General features: G+C 34.0%; 1 protein-coding gene across 7 annotated transcripts in view; it reads left to right on the forward strand.

Moving 5' to 3' along the window:
• The window catches only part of SEMA3A (semaphorin 3A), a 453014-nt gene that overhangs the window by 325287 nt on the left and 104578 nt on the right, over positions 1-23149 (forward strand). For all 7 annotated transcript variants that reach the window (XM_021063479.1, XM_021063478.1, XM_021063482.1 and 4 more), the window contains one exon: positions 1328-1447. In XM_021063479.1, coding sequence (XP_020919138.1) covers positions 1328-1447 — 120 coding nt within the window. The remainder of the gene's footprint in view (positions 1-1327; positions 1448-23149) is intronic.

Raw genomic sequence — 23149 nt, forward strand, 5'->3', positions numbered from 1 at the left:
AGAGTCTGAGTTTCTCTTTTTGTTTTCTTTTTACAATATTGATACAGATTCATCTATTTAAAAATACTTTGGACAAGTTGAATTATTTCTGCTCTGGATTTCTTTGGCCATAAGATTTTCCAGTTTCTATTCTATTATCTGATTTTTTTCCACCTAAATCTTTCCTCAACAGGGACAAAAGGCTAAGATTCCTACTCGTTTGTAGAAATACTTTTTTTTTTCATAAGATCTACAGATATAGAATAGACAGAATATAAATAGCTCTGTCCATTTTATTTCCAAGGTGACATTTTACTTGGGTAACAAAATGTCTAAATGTCTATAAATAATAAGATATGACTACATTTCACTCTTGTAAGTAACTAACTTTACCTGGGGGGTCCATGACTCATTGGGTTGGAGGAGGCGGTTCTTGTATGGGGTCATGATGTGTGTAAACTGCCAGAAAATATTTATTAATTATAGCCACTCTACTAAAGACCCTTCAGCCAGTAGACATTCCAAACTCTAACATCTTCTCTATCTCACTTTATGCTCGGATTGTCTTTGAAGCTAAAGTGACTTTTTTGAGGGAGGTGGCTTTGTCTTCTTAGGGTCATAGAGCTCACTAGTAAGCAAACAACTGAAGTTCAAAGTCACTCACCCATCATATGGGTTACTAATGATACTTCAAATTTTTTTTGTTATTGTTGTCTTTTTAAGGCTGCACCGCAGCATATGGATGTTATCAGACTAGGGGTTGAATTGGAGCTGTAGCTGCCAGCCTACTCCAAAGCCACAGCAATGCCAGATCCAAGCCAAGTCTATGACCTGCACCACAGCTCGTGGCAATGCCAGGTCTGTACACCACTGAGTAAGGCCAAGGATTGCACCTGCATCTTCATGGATGCTAGTCAGATGAATTTCCACTGAGCCACGATGGGAACTCCTCACATTCATTTTTTTTTTTTTTTTTTTTACTTTTCCAAAATTAAACTCAAAGCTGACTTGCCAAGAAATTTTCACCATTATTATGATTTAACTAATTTGTTAATTAACCTTATAATTTGCTATTTCCCCCATTTCTAGAACAGTCATCTATGATAATTGGTTATCTATAACCTTATTCTACTTTCCTATAAATAAATTATAAATAGTTTTAATTAAAAAGTTAAGGAGAATATTACATTTAACCCTCTAAAAAGTAAGAACATCTTTAACTTTGGTAAGCTTTAAAAATGATGTGAGAAGGAAACAAAAGAAATCTGTTCAAACATGCCTAGCACCCTAGAGGATACCTCAGCCATGCTGACTGCTAGAACTCACTGGTTTTCCTTTTGTTTTACAGAAAGAATGTGCTAATTTCATCAAGGTGCTTAAGGCTTATAATCAGACTCACTTGTATGCCTGTGGAACTGGGGCTTTTCATCCAATTTGCACCTACATAGAAATTGGACATCATCCTGAGGTAAAGCTGGCTTTTGAAAAATGGTTTGTCCATGACCCCTTTTTATTCAAATGCTTCATGACTAATTTCTTCAGCTCATTTAGCTTCTGGTTCACTGTTTAGTGGGACCTAATTCAAATTCAGATGCTGTTAGTAATTTTAATCTGTGAATGCAGAAAGAATGAGACATCACTCAACAATAACTATGGAACAGGAGGAAGGAAGGAAGAAAGCATTTGCTTTTACCCTGGATTGCAGAGTCCAATCCATTTTGCATCTGCAGCAGATGTCAGCAGGCTGAATGTGTACTGTTTTTTCCTTCATTTGTATATTGCCAGCTTTCCCCTCCATTTCCATCCTCAGCCAGAAGTGTCTGCCACCATAGTTGTTTTCTTCTGCCCAGGGATTAAGAAAGGATGTCATACATGTGTACAATGATCTGATCTCGTGTTTGACCTAAATTACTCATGTTTGTGTTCTGGCTTAGCTAGGCTTTGCTTTTATATTTCGGGCTATTGTTTTGTAAGTGTAAAAAGAAAAAAAAAGTTTATTTTTTATTTGTCTATTGCTCCTGTAAGATGTTTTAGTGAGAAAATTTAGTAAGGAAATTAGTTACATGCATGTAAGTAAAACTATAAATTAGAGGTATATTTAAAGAAAAAATTTACTTGTATTGAAAGTAGTTCCATGAATTAGATTTATCAATAACCTTCAATTAGAAGCTCTTGTATAATTTTTGACACAAAATCCTAAGAAGAGCAAAAGTGTTCATGTGGTGAGAAAGTAATTTGTGACAGAATTTTCTTTCAAATTGGAATTCAGAAATACCCAACAGATAAAGTATTTGTTCCCAGAATATTTCTGGAATCCTAAAGATGAAATACAATTTGCATGTTAGCCACTTTATAGCTTAAACTCTAGAGCCTCTCTTGGTATTTTCTTACAGGCCCTAAAGTGATACAAATATGTTCTTTCAACCTAAAAGAAAGGCCTAGAAATCAAAATAGTTTTTGTTATACCTTCTTTGTATAAGAGGACACCTATGGCTGTGTGGTTTCTAGAGTGAACATGATTATTATGCCTTTCCTGATGATCTTGGAAAGACTAAAACTCTCTCCAAAGGTCTCACCAGTTCAGACATTTGCCCTCATCTGCCTCTTCCCCACCACATCCTTCATCCTTCCTTTCTTTACAGGCATGCATACTATACTTGCTGATGTACCCATGAGTTGATTTATGTATAAATATATAAAACATAATTTTTAACTTTATAATTTTAAATTATAGTTTATAACTTTAAGGAGAGGCAGTCCCACTTAAATTACTTGTTTCATATTGGTGAAATTAGCATACTTTCCTGCAGGTCCTGGAGACTGTACACTTAAATTTTTAGTACCTTCTGGATGAATCACTCCCTCTTTGCTTCTTTCTTCACTATTTCCTATATTCAGGTATTCTGAAATTTGGGCCTGGTGATTGCTCATTTTCTGTGTACTGTAGCTCTGGAGAACTCTCTCCATGTCATACTGTACTTTTCACATCTACTAGACATCATGCTGTATAGGACAGAGGAATCAGGAGGGCTGAGGTCCAAGCACAGGCTCTTGGAAAAGACATGGGCCCTAGGGTCACATCTGGCTTCTGATCATGTTCTACAGCTTACTAGCTGTGAAGCACTGATAAAATTACTTCACCTCTCTGAAACTCTGTCTTGTAATGTTAAACACACACGCACACACAAACAAACCTCTAAGATACTTTAAAATAAGAAATTGACTTATTACTTCCAACTTCCTTTCAACCCTCCCAGCAGGGCATGACCCACTGACATTTTTTGCTGTAGAAACTAGAGGAGTTCTAATCCCATCATTGTTAAGCACTGCAGGGCTTTTGTCCAACTTCATTTTAGTACTAGATGCTTGATCAGAGCAAGCTACTTACTATCTGTTTTTGTGGTAATGAGAATAGTGTGTACCTAATCTGGTTGTTGTGAGAGTTTAACAGTTTAACCTATTGTCTAACAGGTAGGTGGTGCTGCAAAAAATCTGGATTATCATTTTTAAAATATAAGTGTGTACTTAGGCTGAAATTGTAGCTTATATGGTAATAATTATCACCTTGCCTATTAAATGTATCTCCCTTCGTCAGTGGTTGCAAGTTACTGCATTGGGCTCTCATTGTTGCCAGGCCATTCTGTACTTATCTTACTTTCCCCCATTTTTAAATTTGAAGCTTGGATGATCTTGATGGCTATTTAAATTAAAGTAGTGTGTATTGTTATGTATTTTTTGTTATTTTCCAAAAATGTAGAATTTCTTTTTTTCCATCTTGAAGTTGCTCTTTAGAAGAGTTCTCGACGTATTTCCTTCTCAACTCATTAACTGTTCCTTGCTGCTTTGGGGGGAATGCAGAGGCACAGGTTCTGGAGCCAGGACATTTGTCCAGGAGAATGAAGGAAGCCATTTCCTCCAGTGAAATAGATAAATAAGGTGTCCCATCCAGTCTCCTTAAGGTGGGATATTGACATAAAATTATTTTCCTGAAATTCTGAAACTCAGAACCTTTGAAAGAAATCCTTCTTTAGAAGTTCAGTGATCTTGATTTGCATAGTAACTATATATGGGGAGATACTGTTCCAGACTGTTTAGGGGGTCAGAGGGAGGATGATTATGCAATTACCTGGGGGAATTTAGAGCAGTCTAGACAGTCAATCTAGGAAATTCTGGAAAAGATATTATAAAGATAGCTTGTCTAGACAACATAAAATTTAATTTTCAATGCTTAAGCTGCCTAAGAGAGAATCTGCTTTAAATTGATCTCTATTGGTACTTAAAATACTGCATTTGGATTTGAATAGTTATGCTGCTTTTGAAGTTGAGAAAAAGAGACAATATGTGCTTCATGCAGTTGGGAAACAAAAGATAGTAATGGAAAGATTGGAAGAGTAAGAAATAAAATAGCAGTCAGGATCTAGGCCCAGGATTGTTGGATTGAAGTTCGTAAGGTCTCATGAAGTTTGACTTTAGTAACTTATTTACAAGGATGGATTTTCAGATAGAACCTATATTCTGGTTTAGAAGTAATATGGATACTTTGCTGTTTCCCACACTGCATGTATAATGAGATAGTTTCCTTTTTAAATTTCTGTCCAGCCTTTACATATAAAATTTTTTATTGCAAAAAAAAAAAAAAAGACTTTTTGCTTTTGTCATAACGTCATGGACATTTTAATATTGAATTTTTTCTTTTTAGTTTTCTTCCCTTAAAATAACTCTTTGTCTTACATTGAGTCCCCAAGATTGCTGAAACACATTGTTACAACTTATGGACTTACCATTCCAAATGGCTGCATGCCACAGAAGTAAGAACAGTACTTTTGAAACAAAGCAAGACTCCCTTTATCATTTAATAGCTTTGGATCTTGAAGGAGGAAATTAACAGTTCCTTTTAAATAATGATGAACAGTTTGCAAAAACAAGTAAACCCTCGTTTACTCTCCTAGTTATGAAAATTAACCTTATTTTACTCTTTTAGTATTTTAGTAGCATTATTTAAACTCTTGAATACTATATTCCAAAATCTGCTCTTGCTGTAGAGTGAATGCCTTGTGACCACACACAGTATGTCATTGATTGCTGTATTAAACAGATTTTGTATTTCCTGTAGTACAGTTGGGAATTGGTAGACCTATTAATTAATTCCAGTTCTCTAAGATGTGTGTCAGTCAATTCTTGGGTATCCTCCAATAGTACTTGACACTGCAGATAACTGCCAAGGAGGTCACATACTTCATACACATGTGTGTGTTTATCATAAAAATGCATGCAGAGTTCACGGAAGGAATGATTCAGAGCTACAGCACAGATGAGTTTTGAGTTTAAGCTCTCAGCATCTATGCCATTCAAATGAAAAGTATAAGTCATCCTTACGAGACAGAATATTCCCCAAGGGCTTATAGTATATGGTATTTCCCCTTCAAATTTACATCTGTTAATAAAAAAAAATGTATGAATTTAGGAGGAGTATGGCTTTTCGAAGAAGTCTCTGGATATTTTCTCAAATTCCAAATGGGCCTCCTCTATGTACTGGGAAGAAAATCTAAAGAAAGATGGACCCAGATGAGAGCTGGAAAATATTAACTCTATAAATACTCTCCTAATGTCATGATCTCAATTTATGATAGAACCAAAGGGACATTAAGAAATGCAGTGAAGCTTAATGGCTATCTCTAAGGTCATTTCTACAATGACAACTAATATATCAGAATATAAAATAAAATGTTTTGTCTGGTTCTTCTCTTCCACCAAGAATAAGAGTTTGCTTTTATGTAAAACTTTGAATCAAATGCTCTTAGTAATAGTCTCCAGGGCCAAAATGCTGCTTAAGTGGTAGCTAGTGCTCTGTTGACTAATTTATAACCTTACCTAAATTTTTATAATTGAGTTATTGCTCTCAATGTATTATTGAGAGAGTCCTATAGAGTACACATTTATTTCTAAGAGGAGATACCAAAGCTGAGAAATTTAGATATCTTGGTAAAACAATGAGGCATTGTTTTGGGGTCCCTTACGTCTTTCTGTCTTCCTTAGGTCATACACTGGAGTCTAATTTACCTTGTAGTAGACAAATATAAGTGGGAAACGTCAGAACTCTTTGGTGATTTTTTCTTGGTTTCATTATTTCCACCAGAGGCCCTCATTTGCACATCCATCCTGAAGCAAATGTGGTTAGAGCAAGACCATTATGGTTTCTATGTTTCTCTTTCCTAATTTTTCAATACTTGAATCATGGAAGATGGACCATACAAGTTATTATGCTAAATAAACAATACCACTATTTGTATTGCAAATTAAGTTTTAAAACACTCTACTATTTGTATTGGAGGAAAAGAATGACAGTTCGTAAATTCTGTGATCTTAACTGCTCACCAGTGTATTTTCCATGAGCTATTCACATTCTGAATTCTAAATATTACCCGTAAGACTTTTGCTCAAAATTAATAGAACTAATAGCAAAGTAAGATAGTAGGGAAAACCTAAGTTATGATTAGAAACAAGTCTAGAAAAAAAATTCGCAAATGGTAGAAGAAAGAGGACCAAAAATCCAAACCACCATCCCCTACACACTATTTGAAATATTTCAAATCACTGTTTCATATGTTGAGTTGTCTGCTCTCAGTATTTGATTTGAAAACACCCTCCACATTTATTTGATTCAGTTGTAAAATGTTTTTTTGTTTTATTTTGTTTTGTTTTCCCTCACAATACTACATTGCTTTTATTCCTAAGATTAATGACAGAAAAAATGGAAGTGTTAGCATTTAGTTCTTAACTTGCAGGGTAATTAGTTTTATGTTTTTTCAATTAGTGCCAGAAAAATAATTTGAACAAAATTAAAAATTTTAAGGACATATTGGTGCAGTGATGTCATTATCAATTACATGGTGACCTAAGAACTAAATCATAACAGCACATTAACCAATCTACATTTTGTTTTCCTTATGAATTGCTAATAGCTGGTTTGGATCAAAGGCTGTGTATTTACTAAAGCTAATCTATCATTGGAGGTACTCCATCTTAAGTCTTTCTCTTATTGTGCCCTTTTTGATTGATTCCACTGCATTAATTCCCTGTCTACTCTGTTTTAAGGGGAAGTTTCTGTTCATAAAAGTTTTAACTTATTTGTTATCAATATTACATTTTACACAAAACATAAAAGAGCTGTGCAAAACCCCATTGTTGACTTACCTCTTTGGGCTGTTTTCATCTTCTCTTTGTTCTTCTTCGTCTTCATGATACTTTCTTGCCCTTGAACTCTAGGTCTGTTTTTCTTCTTTACCTCTTTGTCCTTTTGTCTGTATTACTCCATTTCAAACCAAACTGTAAAGTAGCTGGAAATACAGCTTGGATGCACAGTTGAGAAGGAAGGTGTTTAATATATTTGAAACTTTGGAAAACTAGCAAAATAAATTTGGACTGAATTCCCACAAATCAGAATACATTTGCCTCCTCTTGAAGGAGTAGGTTTCAAATAGGCATCAGCAAGTTATCTTGTAGATTTGTTTTCAGTCATAATGGTTGACTTTGATGATAACCTGAGAAAGTGATGTAAGTACTTTCTAAATTATTTGGATAACTACCTCATAAACATGTAAAATCTTAGCATTTTAGTGCCCTTATTTGCTTGAGGCTTATGCTTATGTGAGTGCTGGAGATATACCTTTGATTTTCTTGGGTAATTGGAAGCAAACAAAGGGTGACATGGTATGCAAATACTTTCTTCCTGCCAAGTGAATGTCAAAGGAGGGCAGAGTGAAGGAAGATCTTCCTGTGGTTCAAACAGAGGAAAGTAGTTATAAAAGGAAGCACAGAGGAAGGTAGAACTGCTAGATTCAAAGACTATAGCTTTTGGTCACTAGAACCATGGTCATATGGCAAGAAGGTTTTTACTTCTCAAGGTACACAAATATATCATTGTCATTTTGCTTTGCTATTGCTATTTTCAATTGTATATGCTTTCTAGTTTTGGTAGTCCTTAATTATAACAGGAAGAGTGCATGCTTAGCTTTATAATTATGTAAATTTAGTCACTAATAGAAAATATATGATGCACCTAATTGATGGCAAACTAAGAAGATACCTTGTGGTTGTTAACCAGGTAGTGTCACCTGTTCCCCATGTCTACATCTGAGGACATGCTCTTTGATCTACTGTAATGGCCTCTGGTCTAGGCTCTTCATGGCTCTCAGCTGCTCCAGGCTTAGTATATGTGGTCACTTTGGATGGGATATGAAATGTGAGTTGGGGAAATAGAAATAGCAAAATCTGGTGCTGAGAATCAACATGAAGTGATGAGAATAACACTGAGGAGAAAAGGAAAGACAATGAGAAAACCAGAACTTCTGGAATAGAGGTTTTATTTATTAAATCGATTTGAAGAAATGCTGGGAGATAATGGAGGCTTAACATTTGTATCTAAGGTTCTTCATATTTGTAGCTGCTATTCTGCTCAGCTGTTGTCATCAATGCCTGGGTGATCTTGGAAGCAGTTTGTATTCAGAAGCAATTTGTATTTAATAGAGATAAAATTGACTTTAATAAAAATATAGGACATTTCCTATACAATGTTCTAATAATAATGGTGAGTAATATAAACGCAAATTCTGCCCTCAGAGATCTAACATATACATAAATCTGAAACTTCAACATAAGTGATAACATTGATAATAGTAACAATTATACATCCAACAACTAGTGTCCTGTAATGGCCACTTTGAAAGTATTACCTTACTCTGTCTTCACAAAATCTGATGAAGTTAGATGGTCTTCATATCCTCATTTTATTGATCAAAAAATTAAAGTTTCCATAAGTATTTTGTAATGGGCCTGAGACAATCATGCTCTTCACTGGTTTATGTCTGAGTTGAGAATCTGCACTTTTAAAAAGGCAAAATATTTATATGATCTGAAGAGAAACCAGAGTATGAGAACCTGCACTGTTAAAACCAGAGTATGAGAACCTGAACTGCAGGGGGAGAGGAGGATTAAAATCATTAATTTTTATTTAGGGGATTAAGTCAGAGATTTTGTCATATATATGTATGTATGTATTTCTTTTAATGGCTGCACATGTGGCATATGGAAGTTCCCAGACTAGGGGTCACATTGGAGTTGCAGCTGCCAACCTACACCACAGCCATGGCAACACTGGATCCAAGCCTCATATGCAACCTATACTGTAGATTGTGGCAGTGCTGGGTCCTTAATCCACTGAGTGAGGCCAGGGACATCCTCACGGACTCTATGTCAGGTTCTTAACCCGCTGAGTCACAATAGAAAATCCTGTCCTGTATTTTATATTTCAAAAACACTTAATGCACGACTAGTGTAAACAAGGTAATGACTATAAGTAAGGGAACACTTGATGAAGTGAACAAAATCCATCACATTTAAGCAAGATCTTGAAAAATGGATGAAGTATTGATGGATGTGGAAGATCCATTAGTAAGTACGACCAGAAGGATAGAATAGAAAGACATTAAAGGACAACAGGAAAACAGTAAATATCCCATCATGCGCAGAGTACAGTGATTTTCTAAAAAGGAGGCTGGAAGGTTGGATCAAGTTGAGTTGGGGGACGCTGGTCAAGAACTACACAAGATTTTAGGAAGAATGCTACCAGTGTGTGTCAATGGGGAAGGAACATATAGGCACATCCATTTTGAGACTTTGGCAAAGTTGAATAATGTCACATGATGAGAACCTGGACTGATACTGAGTGAAAAATACAGAGTAATGTCTAGAATTCTCACAATAAACAATAAGAAATCAAATAACATCTAAATCTCATAAAACACTTGCTGATGTATACGTGAGAGGATGATACTCTTTAAAATCCCCCAATGAAAAATGGGTTTCCTATTTCTTTTGGACAATTAGATAAACATGTTTTGTAGCATTTTTGGCTGCGCACACTCAGTTATCACTCCCAAGTCTACAAATAAGCTGAAGTTATGATGTACATAAAACATTAAGCTATCATATGCAAAGTTATGTGGATTTCTCACCCGTTGTGTATCACAAAAACATGGTTTCAACACACTTGTAAATCCAGAGAATGCTATTTTGTGTACTGCATATGTGAGAGTAATTCAAACACACTTTGTTTAAAAATAAAAAGCAAATCGCTAAACAAAAAGAAACGAAGCTTTAATTTTAATTTCATTGCTATATTATAGCTTACACTGGCTTTGTGAAGTTTTTATGAGAATCATACACCCAATTTATCTCGATATTCTGCCCAGTTTCCTTCCTCCTATAAAACTACTCTCCATAATTTTTTCATTATTTTTTAGTGTCATTGTTGGCATATTTTATGGTTTTATGGGTATTATAGTATTTGATATTCATAACCTTGGGATGTAGGTGTCATCACCATTTTTCATTTTAGAAAACTAAGTCTCCCAGAGGTTCAACAACCTACCTATCCTCACATAACTAGTAGATTTGTAGTCACAGCCATCATAATATACAACATGTCTAGTGACGTAGACATAGACATTATATATAGTCTTGTACCAATATTGTACTATCTTCATTGGTAGGATGCTGTCCCTTGTGTGTTTTTTATTTATTTTGTTATTGTGGTAAGATCTACTGTTAACTTTTTAAGTGCACAGTTCAGTATTGTTTGCTCTAGGCACAGTGTTGGTCAGCTGATAACTAGAACTTACCTAGTATAACTGAAACTTTCTACCCATTGAGTACCCACATCCCACTTCCCCCACCTCCAGCCCCTGGCAACCAACCATTCTGCTCTCTGATTCTGTGAGTTTGACTATTTTAGTTTTCTCAAATAAGTGGAATCATGAAGCATTTTCCCTTCTGTGACTGGCATTTTTTTTTTTTTTTTTTTTTTAATGGCTGTCCCCTTGACATATGGAAATTCCCAGGCTAGGGGCCAAATCAGAGCCACAGCCGCTGGCCTATGCCATAGCCACAGCAGTGCCAGATCCTGGCCATATCTGAGACCTACACTGCAGCTTGCACAACACCAGATCCTTAACCCACTGAATGATGCCAGGGATTGAACCCACATCTTCTTGGATATTAGTGAGGTTCTTAACCCACTGAGCCACAATGGGAACTGCGGACTGGCTTATTTTACCTAGCATAATATTCTTCAGGTTCATTGCAACATTATTCACAGTAGCTAAGATGTGGAAACAATCTAAATATCCATCAATGATTAAAGGATAAACAAAATGTAGTGTTAGATACAATGAAATATGATTAGGCCTTTAAAAGGAGGAAATCCTGCCATATTCAATAATATGCACTATTTGTTCTTTAACACCTAGGTCTAAAAACTCTCAAAACATTGAATTTCATGTAAAATGAATTAAAACTTGCATTATTAGGAACCTTTTTGAAGGAAGCATTAAGTTCTTTGTGCTGAAAATGTGGCAGTGACTATCAATATGGTGAAAAGGCAGTGGTAAATTCATGGAGTTCTTTAAAAAGATAAGGTAGTAATATCATCAGGGAGTTATGGTTCAGTAAAAGGAGTCCTAGGATGCCCATGAAACAGTACTTTCTATTAATCTCCTCTCTCTATATAATAAAGGTACTGACCAAAAATAAACAAAAACTGCCTACCGGTACTTCCACTTTTTACCACGGGAAAAATGGTAATATGTTTTACAATTAAAGACACCTGTGATCTCTTTTTTACCCAAATGGGAAAATCAGAATCTGTAGCATTAATAGAAATAGATTTATTAAAATGTTTTAAAAATTAATATTTCCCAGAGTTCCCATCATGGCTCAGTGGTTAACGAATCTGACTAGGAACCATGAAGTTGTGGGTTTGATCCCTGGCCTTGCTCAGTGGGTTAAGGATCTGGCATTGCAATGAGCTATGGTGTGGGTTGCAGACGCGGCTTGGATCCCGCATTGCTGTGGCTCTGGCGTGGGCCGGCGGCTACAGCTATGATTGGACCCCTAGCCTGGGAACCTCCATATGCCGCGGGAGCGGCCCTAGAAATGCAAAAAGACCAAAAAAAAATTAATATTTCCCAATTCTCACTCAAAGTAAGTTTAGCAATTAAATATGTCCTTTTACTTTATCCTCAATATTTTGGTCAGGTAATGTTTCAGGAACACAAAAGAGTCTGGATATTAGTATATATAGAATTCTAGCTTCCCTAATAAAGAGAAAATACTTAATTTTATATAGCATACAAATAGCAAATTATAGAAAATTGGCATAATCTTTATTTAATTTTCGTTAATGTAAATGAGCCTTTGTCTATGAAAATATTGAAATGTTGACACATTTGAGAAAAATTGTATTTTTACTCCAAATTAATTTTATACTTATCAGTCTTTAGAATTTCCAACTAGAACAAATATATCTGGATAAACATATATTTATAGGAAGGGACATGTTTTAATCATCACAAAAAAAAATGAATAACAGAAACCTTCACCTTTCACTTAGCACAGTTATTTCTGCCTTTGAATATTTTGCTCATATACTTCAGTGATTTTAAATTTTTCCTATATAAATGATAGAAAATTTGATATTAGTACCTTAGTACAGTTTTGAATTTACATGAAGGAAATATATTGTTTGAAAATGTCAGGAATCAAACCACACGGAACAACTACTTTCCATTTTTATTTTATTGTTATTTTTCAGTCTGCCATTTTAATTCGATTGTGCATCTTTGGTCAGTGAAAGCAGTCTCAGAAATTGCTGAGTGGTTAAAAAGGGAGTCTAATGGGATCTAAAATCAATTCACAGGTCTGTCACTGATTCATTGTGTGACTTTTGTTGCTGCTGAAATGACATTAAATTGGTTTCAACATTTTTATACCTCAGGATTTCTCTAGTGGTAAAAAATACTTACCTAATATGAATATGGTTATATACTTGAAAAAAATAGGTTGGTGATTAAGAACTACAAGACTTGTTTCTATTTTAATGAGTTTTCTCACTTGAGATTATCACAAACCTTTATACAGGGGCTAAAAGTCTGAATCTTTCTAGTATTGCAAATGGAGTTTTGTATACATGCCAAGGTTCAAGCTGCTTTTAAGTGCTTTTATCCTGGCAAACTCTTCTTCTTTTGATTTATATTTTGTTGGCATTTAATAGCTGTCTTACCTCATATTTAAATTACTTAACCTGGAAAAGATGGATGTTTTGTGTCCCACATTGACTTGCCCTTTGCAGGCTTCAATCTTGGAGGCAAATGTAAGATTTGCGGGCAGGAACACCTATTCTTTATATTACGTTATGCTAAACATCAGTCCTAGGTTCTACCTCAACACTACACCAATTGTTTACTAACAAAAGTATGGAATTTTTAAAAATTCATGCTAGGATTGCACAGTTTCTTAATTTCTTTTTTCTAGAATAAGTTGTAATAACTGATTGGACAGAATAATGGGAAAAATTAGGTAATTGATAAGCAAAATACTTCCATTTTTACCATGCAAACATCCAGAAAGTTAGAAGAGAGGAGACTATCAGAGGCAATCAATACTTTCCAGTCTCTTGATTGAAATTAACTTCAGTGAAATGAAGAAATAGTAAAATGATGTGTTTGCCATAACAAACATCCATGACAAAAAATGTAATCCCATTCACTTTCCTACCTTAACATTATCAAAGTCTGAAAATTTTAATAATCTCCTGAGACAGAAATGCAAAGTATTTTTCACCTATGCTGCTGAGAAAAATATTTTGACCTGGAAGATTTTAATACCAAAAATTAAGTTGGAAAATTTGATACGCGTAAGACTGTGGAAGCCCAACACCATGCTGAACACAAAGTGCAGCAATATACAATATCTTACTTTAAAAAAAAAAAATGATGTGTCCGCAGTTAAACTATGGCCACAGTTTTTGTAAATTCTTGCTCAAAAATGCATTTATAGAATACCATAGTTTATAATTATAAACCTCCTCTAATTCCTAGCCTTCATTTCATAATATAGGACATTTAAACTTGGATTGCTTAAATAATGTTTTCAAATCCCATGTCTACTTTGCTGTGAAAGCTGAACCAAACGCAGTTCTCTTGACAGCTAGGTCAGAGTTCTTTCCATTACACTACATTGCCTTTACTGTCACCATCAAACACAGAAAAGGATGTGAAAGGCACAATTTTTCATGTACTTCAGTTGTTTGTAAGTTTGTTTTTAGTTAAAGAGAATAAGTAACACAAGTAGTTTTAATATATACTTGTCTTTTTCTGTGTTTCTCATGGTCTGTTTAGAAACTAGACAATGTTATTTCAGGGGAAATTTTTATTTCTTTCACGAAAGTTTCATTTTCGTTCCTTATTGAAATGAGCCAGTGTTCTCTTCAAAATAGATAAAACTTGAATATTGTCTCAATATTTTACACAATTTCCTTATATTCTCATAAAATTAGTAGGCGAAAGATGATTTCTGTTAGTTGAAGCAGTCAACACATATCAAATATTGTCAGTTGAAGCATTAGGAAGGTAACCTGAACACTGCGAACACCAGAATCATGCAAAATTTCACCCACACACCTCTGCATACAATGGACAAGAATGACTAAACTCTTTGATCTCTCCTGGATAACATGAAAGAGTACAGGGGAGAAAAAGGCAACATCTGTTCAAAAAAGGGTTTAATGAACAGGGTGGAGACGAGTTGAGTGTTGACATAAAGCATGAGGAAAGAAAAAGAAAGCAGAAACAAAGTTATTTATAGTCATAGACTTCACCTGTCCAAAGAGATAAAGTCTGATGTAGGAAAAAGATAGAATAATAAATGCAGTTTGATTTATACTTAAAGTATTTATAATTCCTGAAATGAGTTCTCTACAAATGTTTTAAATGGGAAATATATATATATAGTTCATATATATATAATTTTATTTATAAAACTATATATTATATGTGTATTTATATTCATAGTGCTGGAAGCATTGTAGACAAGGTTGTAAAAATGTAATATAGGGAATATAAGTCTCTTTAAACTGCCTTAACATGTTTTTCTAAATACAGATTTTAGTCTATTTTCCATTTTACTAAAGGAAATTATCAAAAAAGTGACTGTTTTGTAATGAATCAATTCTCTACAGGGAGAATATTTGCCTGGGCATTGTCCATCATTCAATTATTGTAAATATCCAGAGCAAAAATACTTTATCAATACTTTATAAATTTGGAATACTATCAGATGTGAATTTTTGTACACCAAAGGGTGGTAGTAATGGTAGTAGTTTTATTTTGATGATTGCTATCATATGCTATTATAAGTATAGATTTTGCTATCATGTGATTATTTTCTAGGATTCTGACTGTTACAATAGCTATTCCCAGCCTTATGTTTGGTAGATGACATGTACATATGTGACATTCTCTCTGGGGCACACCTATCATTATATGCATAAGAATATTCTGAAATATGAGCAGATAAAATAATGACAGTAGAGCCTTAACTTTAAGATATAGTGGCACAAGAACTTTAACTTTGAATTGACCATGGTTTCTTTAGAATAATAATAAAGTGAAAAGAAAAGTATTGAAAATGTAAATAGTTAAGTTCGAGGAAGTGAGCCATGTTCAAGGTCAGGGAAAGTAAATCACGGACAAAAAATGGCAAGAAGCCCTGATCTTAGATCTGTGAGAAAATATTTAGGAACTACAGAAAGAAAGATATTTGCCTCTAAGATCATGCCTAAATGTAATAGACTAAGTGGACTCTTCTGCTGGACACCAGAGGTGATATGTAAAAGTCACTGTGACATATGGTTCCACTTGGTGAAATAATACTATCAAGTCATATCCTGCTCCCTTCCCGATCCTCACCACCATCACTTGGCCTGTCCAGTCAGATTATCACATTGAAGCCAAAGCAATCTTTTCAGAAAGTAAACAGTAGCCTAATCACCTCTCTTTAAAGATACTCTCTTGCCTCCTTTTAATCTTGGCAACTAGGGACATCTATCTTTGGTCTTGGACCTTCATATCTCTGCATCCTTGTTTGGACTACTCTCCCTTTATCCTCTCCTGATATTCTGAGAGTTCCTTTTCTATTGTTGGTTCCTTTACATTCCCTATCACTTTTCTTGTAGGTTTTTGCACTTATTGTACCTATTTCTTGGCTGGAACTTCACTTGGATATTTGCTTTAATGACTCCATCTCATCCTTTGGATCCCAACTCAAAACAGTACTTCCTTAGAGCAAATTTCCTTCACTTCTCTAGTATTATAGATAATGCTGGTATGACACATACTCTCATAGCAACACTGGTGAAAAGGCAGACATATGAATAGATGCATATATTGTGATAAGTCCTATAATGGGAATTAGAGAAAATTGTCTGAAATAGGATATATATTTGGAGGAAGGATGCATATCATAAACTCTGAACTATTAAGGGTCATTTTGTCATCTCTCTAGAGTTATTCTTGTTTGTTTTGTGCAAAAACTCACAGGTGCAAATCAGAATGAGAACCTAAAATAAAGATCCCCAACCAGTTTGAACCCTTGAATAACACCAAATAGTCTCTAAAAAATGTGGCTATTGTAATTTCGATACAAGCTATTTTATAAATTTATTAGATTTTATATATTTATTACATGTATTTATAAATATATATCTAACCATTTTCATGTCAAGAATAATCCATATTCATTAACGTATAACTATGCTAAAAGTTTAGCACTTTAGGTTTTTTTGTTGATGGTGGTAATAGTTTTATCATGCCTATGCATATGACTCTAAGCAGAGAACACATTTAAGTAAAATTTTCTCAATAACGTTTGGTCAGAGCTCTAATGTAGCAAGTCAGGAAAGTTATTGGAGGACATACGTGACAGAACTTGAAGGAAGAAAAGGAGGGAAGGTGGACTAAAAGAAGGGAGGAATAATATGCTTTAAAATTGATTTTGATAAATTAGGTTGCCCTAGCAGGACAATTTATTGCATAAGTAATAGTAATGATAATAATATATCAATTATTTTTATTTGAGCCCTTTTGTTTAAGATAGAATAGAAATTTTTTGTAGACTTGGATACTCTGAATCAAGTATGGCACTTACGATTCTGTGAGTGCTGTCACTCATAAGTACGGTTTAGGTTGAAGACTGCATTTCTGTTCTGAAGACAACATGAAGGAAGCAGTCATTATAAGTAGTAATGTAATGTTCAGCAGCAGCTTTTCCTGACAGTGTAGGAAGTGGGAGTTTTAAGGTGAGAGGGCAAAGGAGACAAGGGGAGGGCAAAGACAGAAATGTGTCCACACTAACATTAAAAAGCTAATAACTGAAGGTAGCACTAACAGTAAACTGTGCTCCATTGTTTGATTTTCGAATTAAAGCTCTCTGAGGATAAAGGCAAATTCTGTTTTGGTCAAAGATTGCCTTTCATCTTCCCCCATCAGGATTTAATTGGCAGGAGATGACACAACCTGCTTAACAATCAGGTATTTCAGAAGTTTGCAGGCTGACAGGGAGCAAGATTTCCTTGACACTCCTTAAATGCCTTTTCCCCCTCTTTGTGAACAGCATGTATTTGGCATGTATAAAGCATTAATTCACTAATATTCTCAAAGAGTAGAGTGTGAGTTGACTAAGATTCCACCTATAGAATTTATCAGAGTGTACAGAGTTCTGTAAAAATGCAGCCTATATGTCTATCTGTTGGGAAAAAAAAGAGACATTATATTATGGCATTTAATTATGTCCATAACATACTGATGTAAATTCTAGAGAAATCATCTCAGAATTCTACAAAGCTTGGTAATTTAGAAAAGGAACCTTATAATAAAAATGACTGCCTGTTTTTGACAAAGTGGAAAATGACTAAATTAGGCTCTTCTCTTATGAGTTATTAACAGATCAGTAAATTTCTGGATATTCATTGTGAGAAAAGTATGAAGATACTGCCTAAAACATGGCATCAAAGTAAACCAAATTTCCCTAAGCCCGACTAAGTTTTTAGAAACCACTTCTGATAAGCCATAGTATTAGCTAGATTAATTTTTTTTTTTTTTTTTGGTCTTTTTAGGGCCACACCCACGGCATATGGAAGTTCCCAGGCTAGGGGTCAAATTGGAGCTATAGCTGCCAGCCTAAGCCACAGCTACAGCAATGTGGGATCTGAGTTGCGTCTGCAACCTACACCACAGCGCACAGCAATGACAGATCCTTAACCCACTGAGGGAGGCCAGGAGTCAAACCTGTGTCCTCAAGGATACTAGTCAGGTTCCTTACTGCTGAGCCATGACGAGAACTCCGATTAAGATTTAAGTACATCATTTTATCTCAAAGGGATATTGTGATCAGATGTATTTATGCTAAGATGTTCTGCCTAACAGATTCTGAATTGTAACACTAAATACTTCTTATTCTGATTCTCTACCCATTTTCCCAATCAGCGCTCTGATATAAGATGTGTGCTTTAAGATGTGAAGTTTTTAAATTAAGATTAGATGTGAAATATAAAATATTTTGTGTAAATCTACACAATTTTATCAATCTACACAGTTTTCTGCAGCATGCTAGTGTGGCACATTTTAGACATTTGAAAGCCTGTGTTAATTTAAATGAATAGCCACTAGTAGCATAATTGTTATGACTTTAAAGTCATAATATCAACTCTAAATATTCTTGTTTTAATAATAAGACAATCAGTTAATATTGTGCATTTGGTCCCATTTTGGGTTTTTTGGGGTTTTTTTTGTTTGTTTTTTGCTTCTATGTATAAGTGTAAATTCTATTTTGTATGTGTTCAACTTCATGTCATATGTTTCTTTTCTTTGCATTTGGGTTGAATCTTTCCTCTGTGTAGAGAAAACTTGCTTATTGCCATGGTGTAGGCTATTTCTGCAAAAATCATTTGTAAACATGGTGTTACCTGTCCATTGTTTAAAGAGCAAATGTAAAATAATACATATTTCAGGAATGGAACAGAAGTTGTCTCATGATTTAACGGCCATCAGTACTCTATCAAATTCCTAAATGATTATTAAACACATATGTTGAATTTTTCTCTTGGTAGTCCAATTGACTATCCCCTGAACTTCCATGATTTTACTTATAAAGTTCTTATCAAGTTTTTTCAAATCAAACTTTACATCCAAGAAGAGCATATACTTACATCTCCACTATAATCTGAAAAGTTAAAATGGTATTTTATCATACTTGTATTATTTTATTACTATTTATTATTATTTTATTATATGTGGGTTCAAATTTCAAAATCTTTCAAATATTCGCAGCACAATTTCTCTAGTTTATTTTCTATAATAGGACATATCTAACCTCAAATCCTTCCTAATATAATAATAGATTTATGAACATAATGTCCTAAGGATGAATGTTTTAAGTGTTATATTTATTTAGTCCTAATGTGTGTATGTATATATATATACATATGTATGTTAAATATTTCAAGTTAATAAAGAAATTTTGCATCAATACATTTTGTAACCTTTAAAATTTAGTTTGATAGCACAAAATGTTTCCTTTCTAGTTCATAAATCTAGGTATTTAAAGTAATACCCAGTATACTTAAACTATGAGTTGTCTGTTTGCAATAGTTTTATGTATATGTAGATATATATACTACACTTTAGAAGCTGCAAAATTATTTAAGAAAACACTCAAAATGAGTATTTGTAAACACATTTGTAAAATGACTTTTATAAAAAATACTGGTAACTGCTTTGAAGGATTGACTGTGTTTTTATTAGATATTTAGATAATTTGAATTATAACTTCATGTGATGTAGGTATATATTCTTTCTGTCAAGTGATTGAAGATTACAGACTTTTAGATGGTTATCTTTAAAACTACAGTTGCACTAAAAATCAGTAATTTTATCCTTCTCTGTTTTTATTGAAGAAATAATATTTGCAGTCTAGTATATGTCAACATATTAATAGTTGACATGTTTTTGTAGATTTGAAGTTAAAAATATTCTTGTTGAAGAATTTACCATCAATAATGACTTGATTTATTTTTAAAATGGCATTATTTGTACCAGTTTTGCTAATAGCAGCATGCATAGCATATATTCTTCTGCCAGTGGAGTACCAAACTGATACCTGAACTGAGATCTTGAGATTTCTGTTCCTATTTAAGGGGAAGTATTTTACATTACTCTGAAAACATGCTGCAAAGTGGTGCTTGAGATGAGTGTTTACATATAATTTTTCACCAAATGGTATTCTTTTTCCTAATAGCTCTAAATTGACTCATCATTGAGTCTTAGGAGAATTATTACTTCAATGCCTTTTTTACTCTTAGTATAAGCTCAAAAAAGTTAAGCAAATAACTTTAAAACTGCCTTTCCTTTCTATTGTTTTATATCCTGAAAAAAAAAGAAAAAAAGAAGCATGAAAGAATGTTTAAAGCAGCAACAAAAACTTTTCACCGGTAAAGGAGAATTCTACCTTACTTTTGAATTCTCAAACTAATATTGCATATTATAGTGGTTTTCATCTTGTTGGAGAGGAAGTTGGGAAAAAATAGGATAATGCATTTCCTATCATGTTGCTAAAGTATGTCGGATTTTATAGTCAAAGGACAATAAAATATTCTATTATGTTTAAATAGATGTGAAAAATGTCTTCATAATCACTCAACATAAATACATACAGAGTACCATTTGTGCCATATTACGATAGTGGTAAATAAAATCGAAGTAAGACAGAAATCCTGCCTTAAGTAACTTAGAATTTACTTTGAGGCATAAAACTGTCAAAGTCAAAAAACATATTTTCAACAAACACTATTTTGGTGCTTATTTCATGATGTTCCCGACTCTCTGGACTTATAGTTGAGAGATAAATTTGATGTGTTTTCTGCCCTCAGAACTGCATTGGGCATTTAGGAAAGAAATCACTTCTAATATAAAGCCATGACCAGTTACAATATATCTGTGTAAAAAGTGCCCTGGAAGCCCCAATATTGGGTATCCAGTTTTGCCTAAGAGTTTTTAAAGCTAGTTCCAAAGCAGGTCAAGACAAGAAAAGGATCATTTCAGATAATGAGAAGAACATTCAAAAGGGCAGAGACCAGAGTAAAACAAAATGCAAAATCATACAGGGAGGCCAGTGATAGTAAAATAATGTAAAACAGTGCAATATGTTTTCAGAGAACAGAGGTCAATGGGAATGAAGTGTTCATGAAAGGCTTCAAGAGCATGGTAATAACAGCAATAGAAATAAAAAAACAACAATACACAACTATTTTTTAGTTACTCCTGAACACTTTCCTGTGTAAGTTCTGTTTATCTCTCAGTTCTCCACAGAGATGCTCTTCTCTAAGGGAAGCCTTCTCTGAGTACTTCATTTTCCGTCTGCACCTAAGTTAAGTCACCATCATATCTTTAATATGATATTTTCCTTTAGGAATATATATATCAAAATTGCATGAATGTTGTGTCTATTTGTATGTATGTGTACATGCATCAATGTGTGTGTGTATGTATGGACATTTGTGTTCAAGTCCATTTTCCCTACAAAACTGTAAATACCAGAACAGTGATACTGTGTTTGTCTTACCCAGCTCTGCAGCCCCTGCTCCCAGCATGAGGTGAATCATTACAAATTAATGATTACTTGTCCATACACTATGCCAGGTAGTTAACTTAGTTCATCACTACAACAATCTAAGTAGGCAGATGGAACTTTTTTGCATTTTATAGTGAGAAAAATGGGAATTAGAGAGGTTCAATGATCCAGGGAACTCTAGAGCCACGTTTTGAACCCAGGTCTTTCTAACTATTAACGTCTTAGTATAATAACTCTGTTACGTTACTTGAAAGTAAATTCTGATAATGGTATGTAAGAGTTTGGAAAAAATGGATAGAACAAGGTAAATATTTTCATTTAAAAAGGAAAACCAGAAAAACAAAGATATGAAATTAACAGCAAATGTACTATTTTGGGTGGTGGGGTAGGGATAGAAAGAGAATATTATGAATAAATCATTTTGCATATTAGAAAATAGAAATAAAATCAGGCATTAGGAGTAGGCCAAATATGAGGAATCTTGAAAGAAAATTACATATGAATAAGAACTTAGGAATGTTGAATGGGAAATTAATATGATGAAAACAGATTTTATACAGTTTTCAACTGCTAGTGGAGCATGTGATGAAATGATTAGATAAAAAGGGATAGAGCATCAGATAAATCTTCTGGAAAGCTAAGCAGAAATCTAGTCAATATGATCACAGTCAAGAAATATACAAGCTTTTCTGGTTAAAGGATAAGTTGATAACTGATAGTTAATAAAGAGTAAGTGAAATTGATAGGCCAAAAGTGTGTTCTGGGCTTTGAATATGTGTGACAAATAATGATAATTTCATTGATAAGATGTGGAGCATCATTAGAGAAATTGGCTTAATTATAGAATCCTGGTGTTAAGAGAGAATATGCATTGCTTGATTTCTACTCTGTTAAGGTTATGTTGGTTGGGACATGTAAGCATAATGTCGTTTAAGCAACTATTGGGTGAAAGGGAAAAAGCAGTAAAATATGGATGAAAGATTCCTGACTGTGAAGTTCTGAGTGATATTAAGGGGAAATTAAATATGAAATCAAAGACTAAACTTTAGCAAAAGTACTTTAATAAAGTGAGGTGAGAAATGATGAAGAAAAGAGCAAATAGAGACAGGGGTAGTAGAACAAACATGGAATAGAGGCAGAACAGAAAATCCTACCTACCTTATAATAGGTGCTCAGAATTTCCAAATGCAATGAAAAGGCCAAAGAATCACAACAACAAAAAGCCTTGGGAAAACTCCAGGGGATTTGGAACAAAAAAAGCATTGGTGTTTATGACCCTGTAAGTATGAGTGGGAATGGAATTCAGAACAAAATGTTGATGTAGAAGGCATCATTGAAGACAAGACACAAGTATTAAACAGTTATATGTGAAATTTGGAATATGTGAAAGGAATCAAATTGAAGAGAAAGTCGCTAGGAAAAACAAATTGTGCAACTGGAGAAGTTTATCTTTATGTGTCTTTTAAAATGTATTTGCCAATTAATCCTTGGGAAAAAAATAAAACTTATCTCTGTTTCTCAGGTCTATCTTGTGTTACACAGGCCCCTGGTTATCGTTTTGAGCATATGAAGAAACAAGTTAAGACAGCTCGTGGTAGAGCAAGATTAGAAATAATAGTGCCTTGTTCCCAGAAACTTTTCTCAGTACACA

This window comes from Sus scrofa, chromosome 9 (assembly GCF_000003025.6).
Source record: "Sus scrofa isolate TJ Tabasco breed Duroc chromosome 9, Sscrofa11.1, whole genome shotgun sequence".
In the NCBI taxonomy this organism is placed as follows: Eukaryota; Metazoa; Chordata; class Mammalia; order Artiodactyla; family Suidae; genus Sus; species Sus scrofa.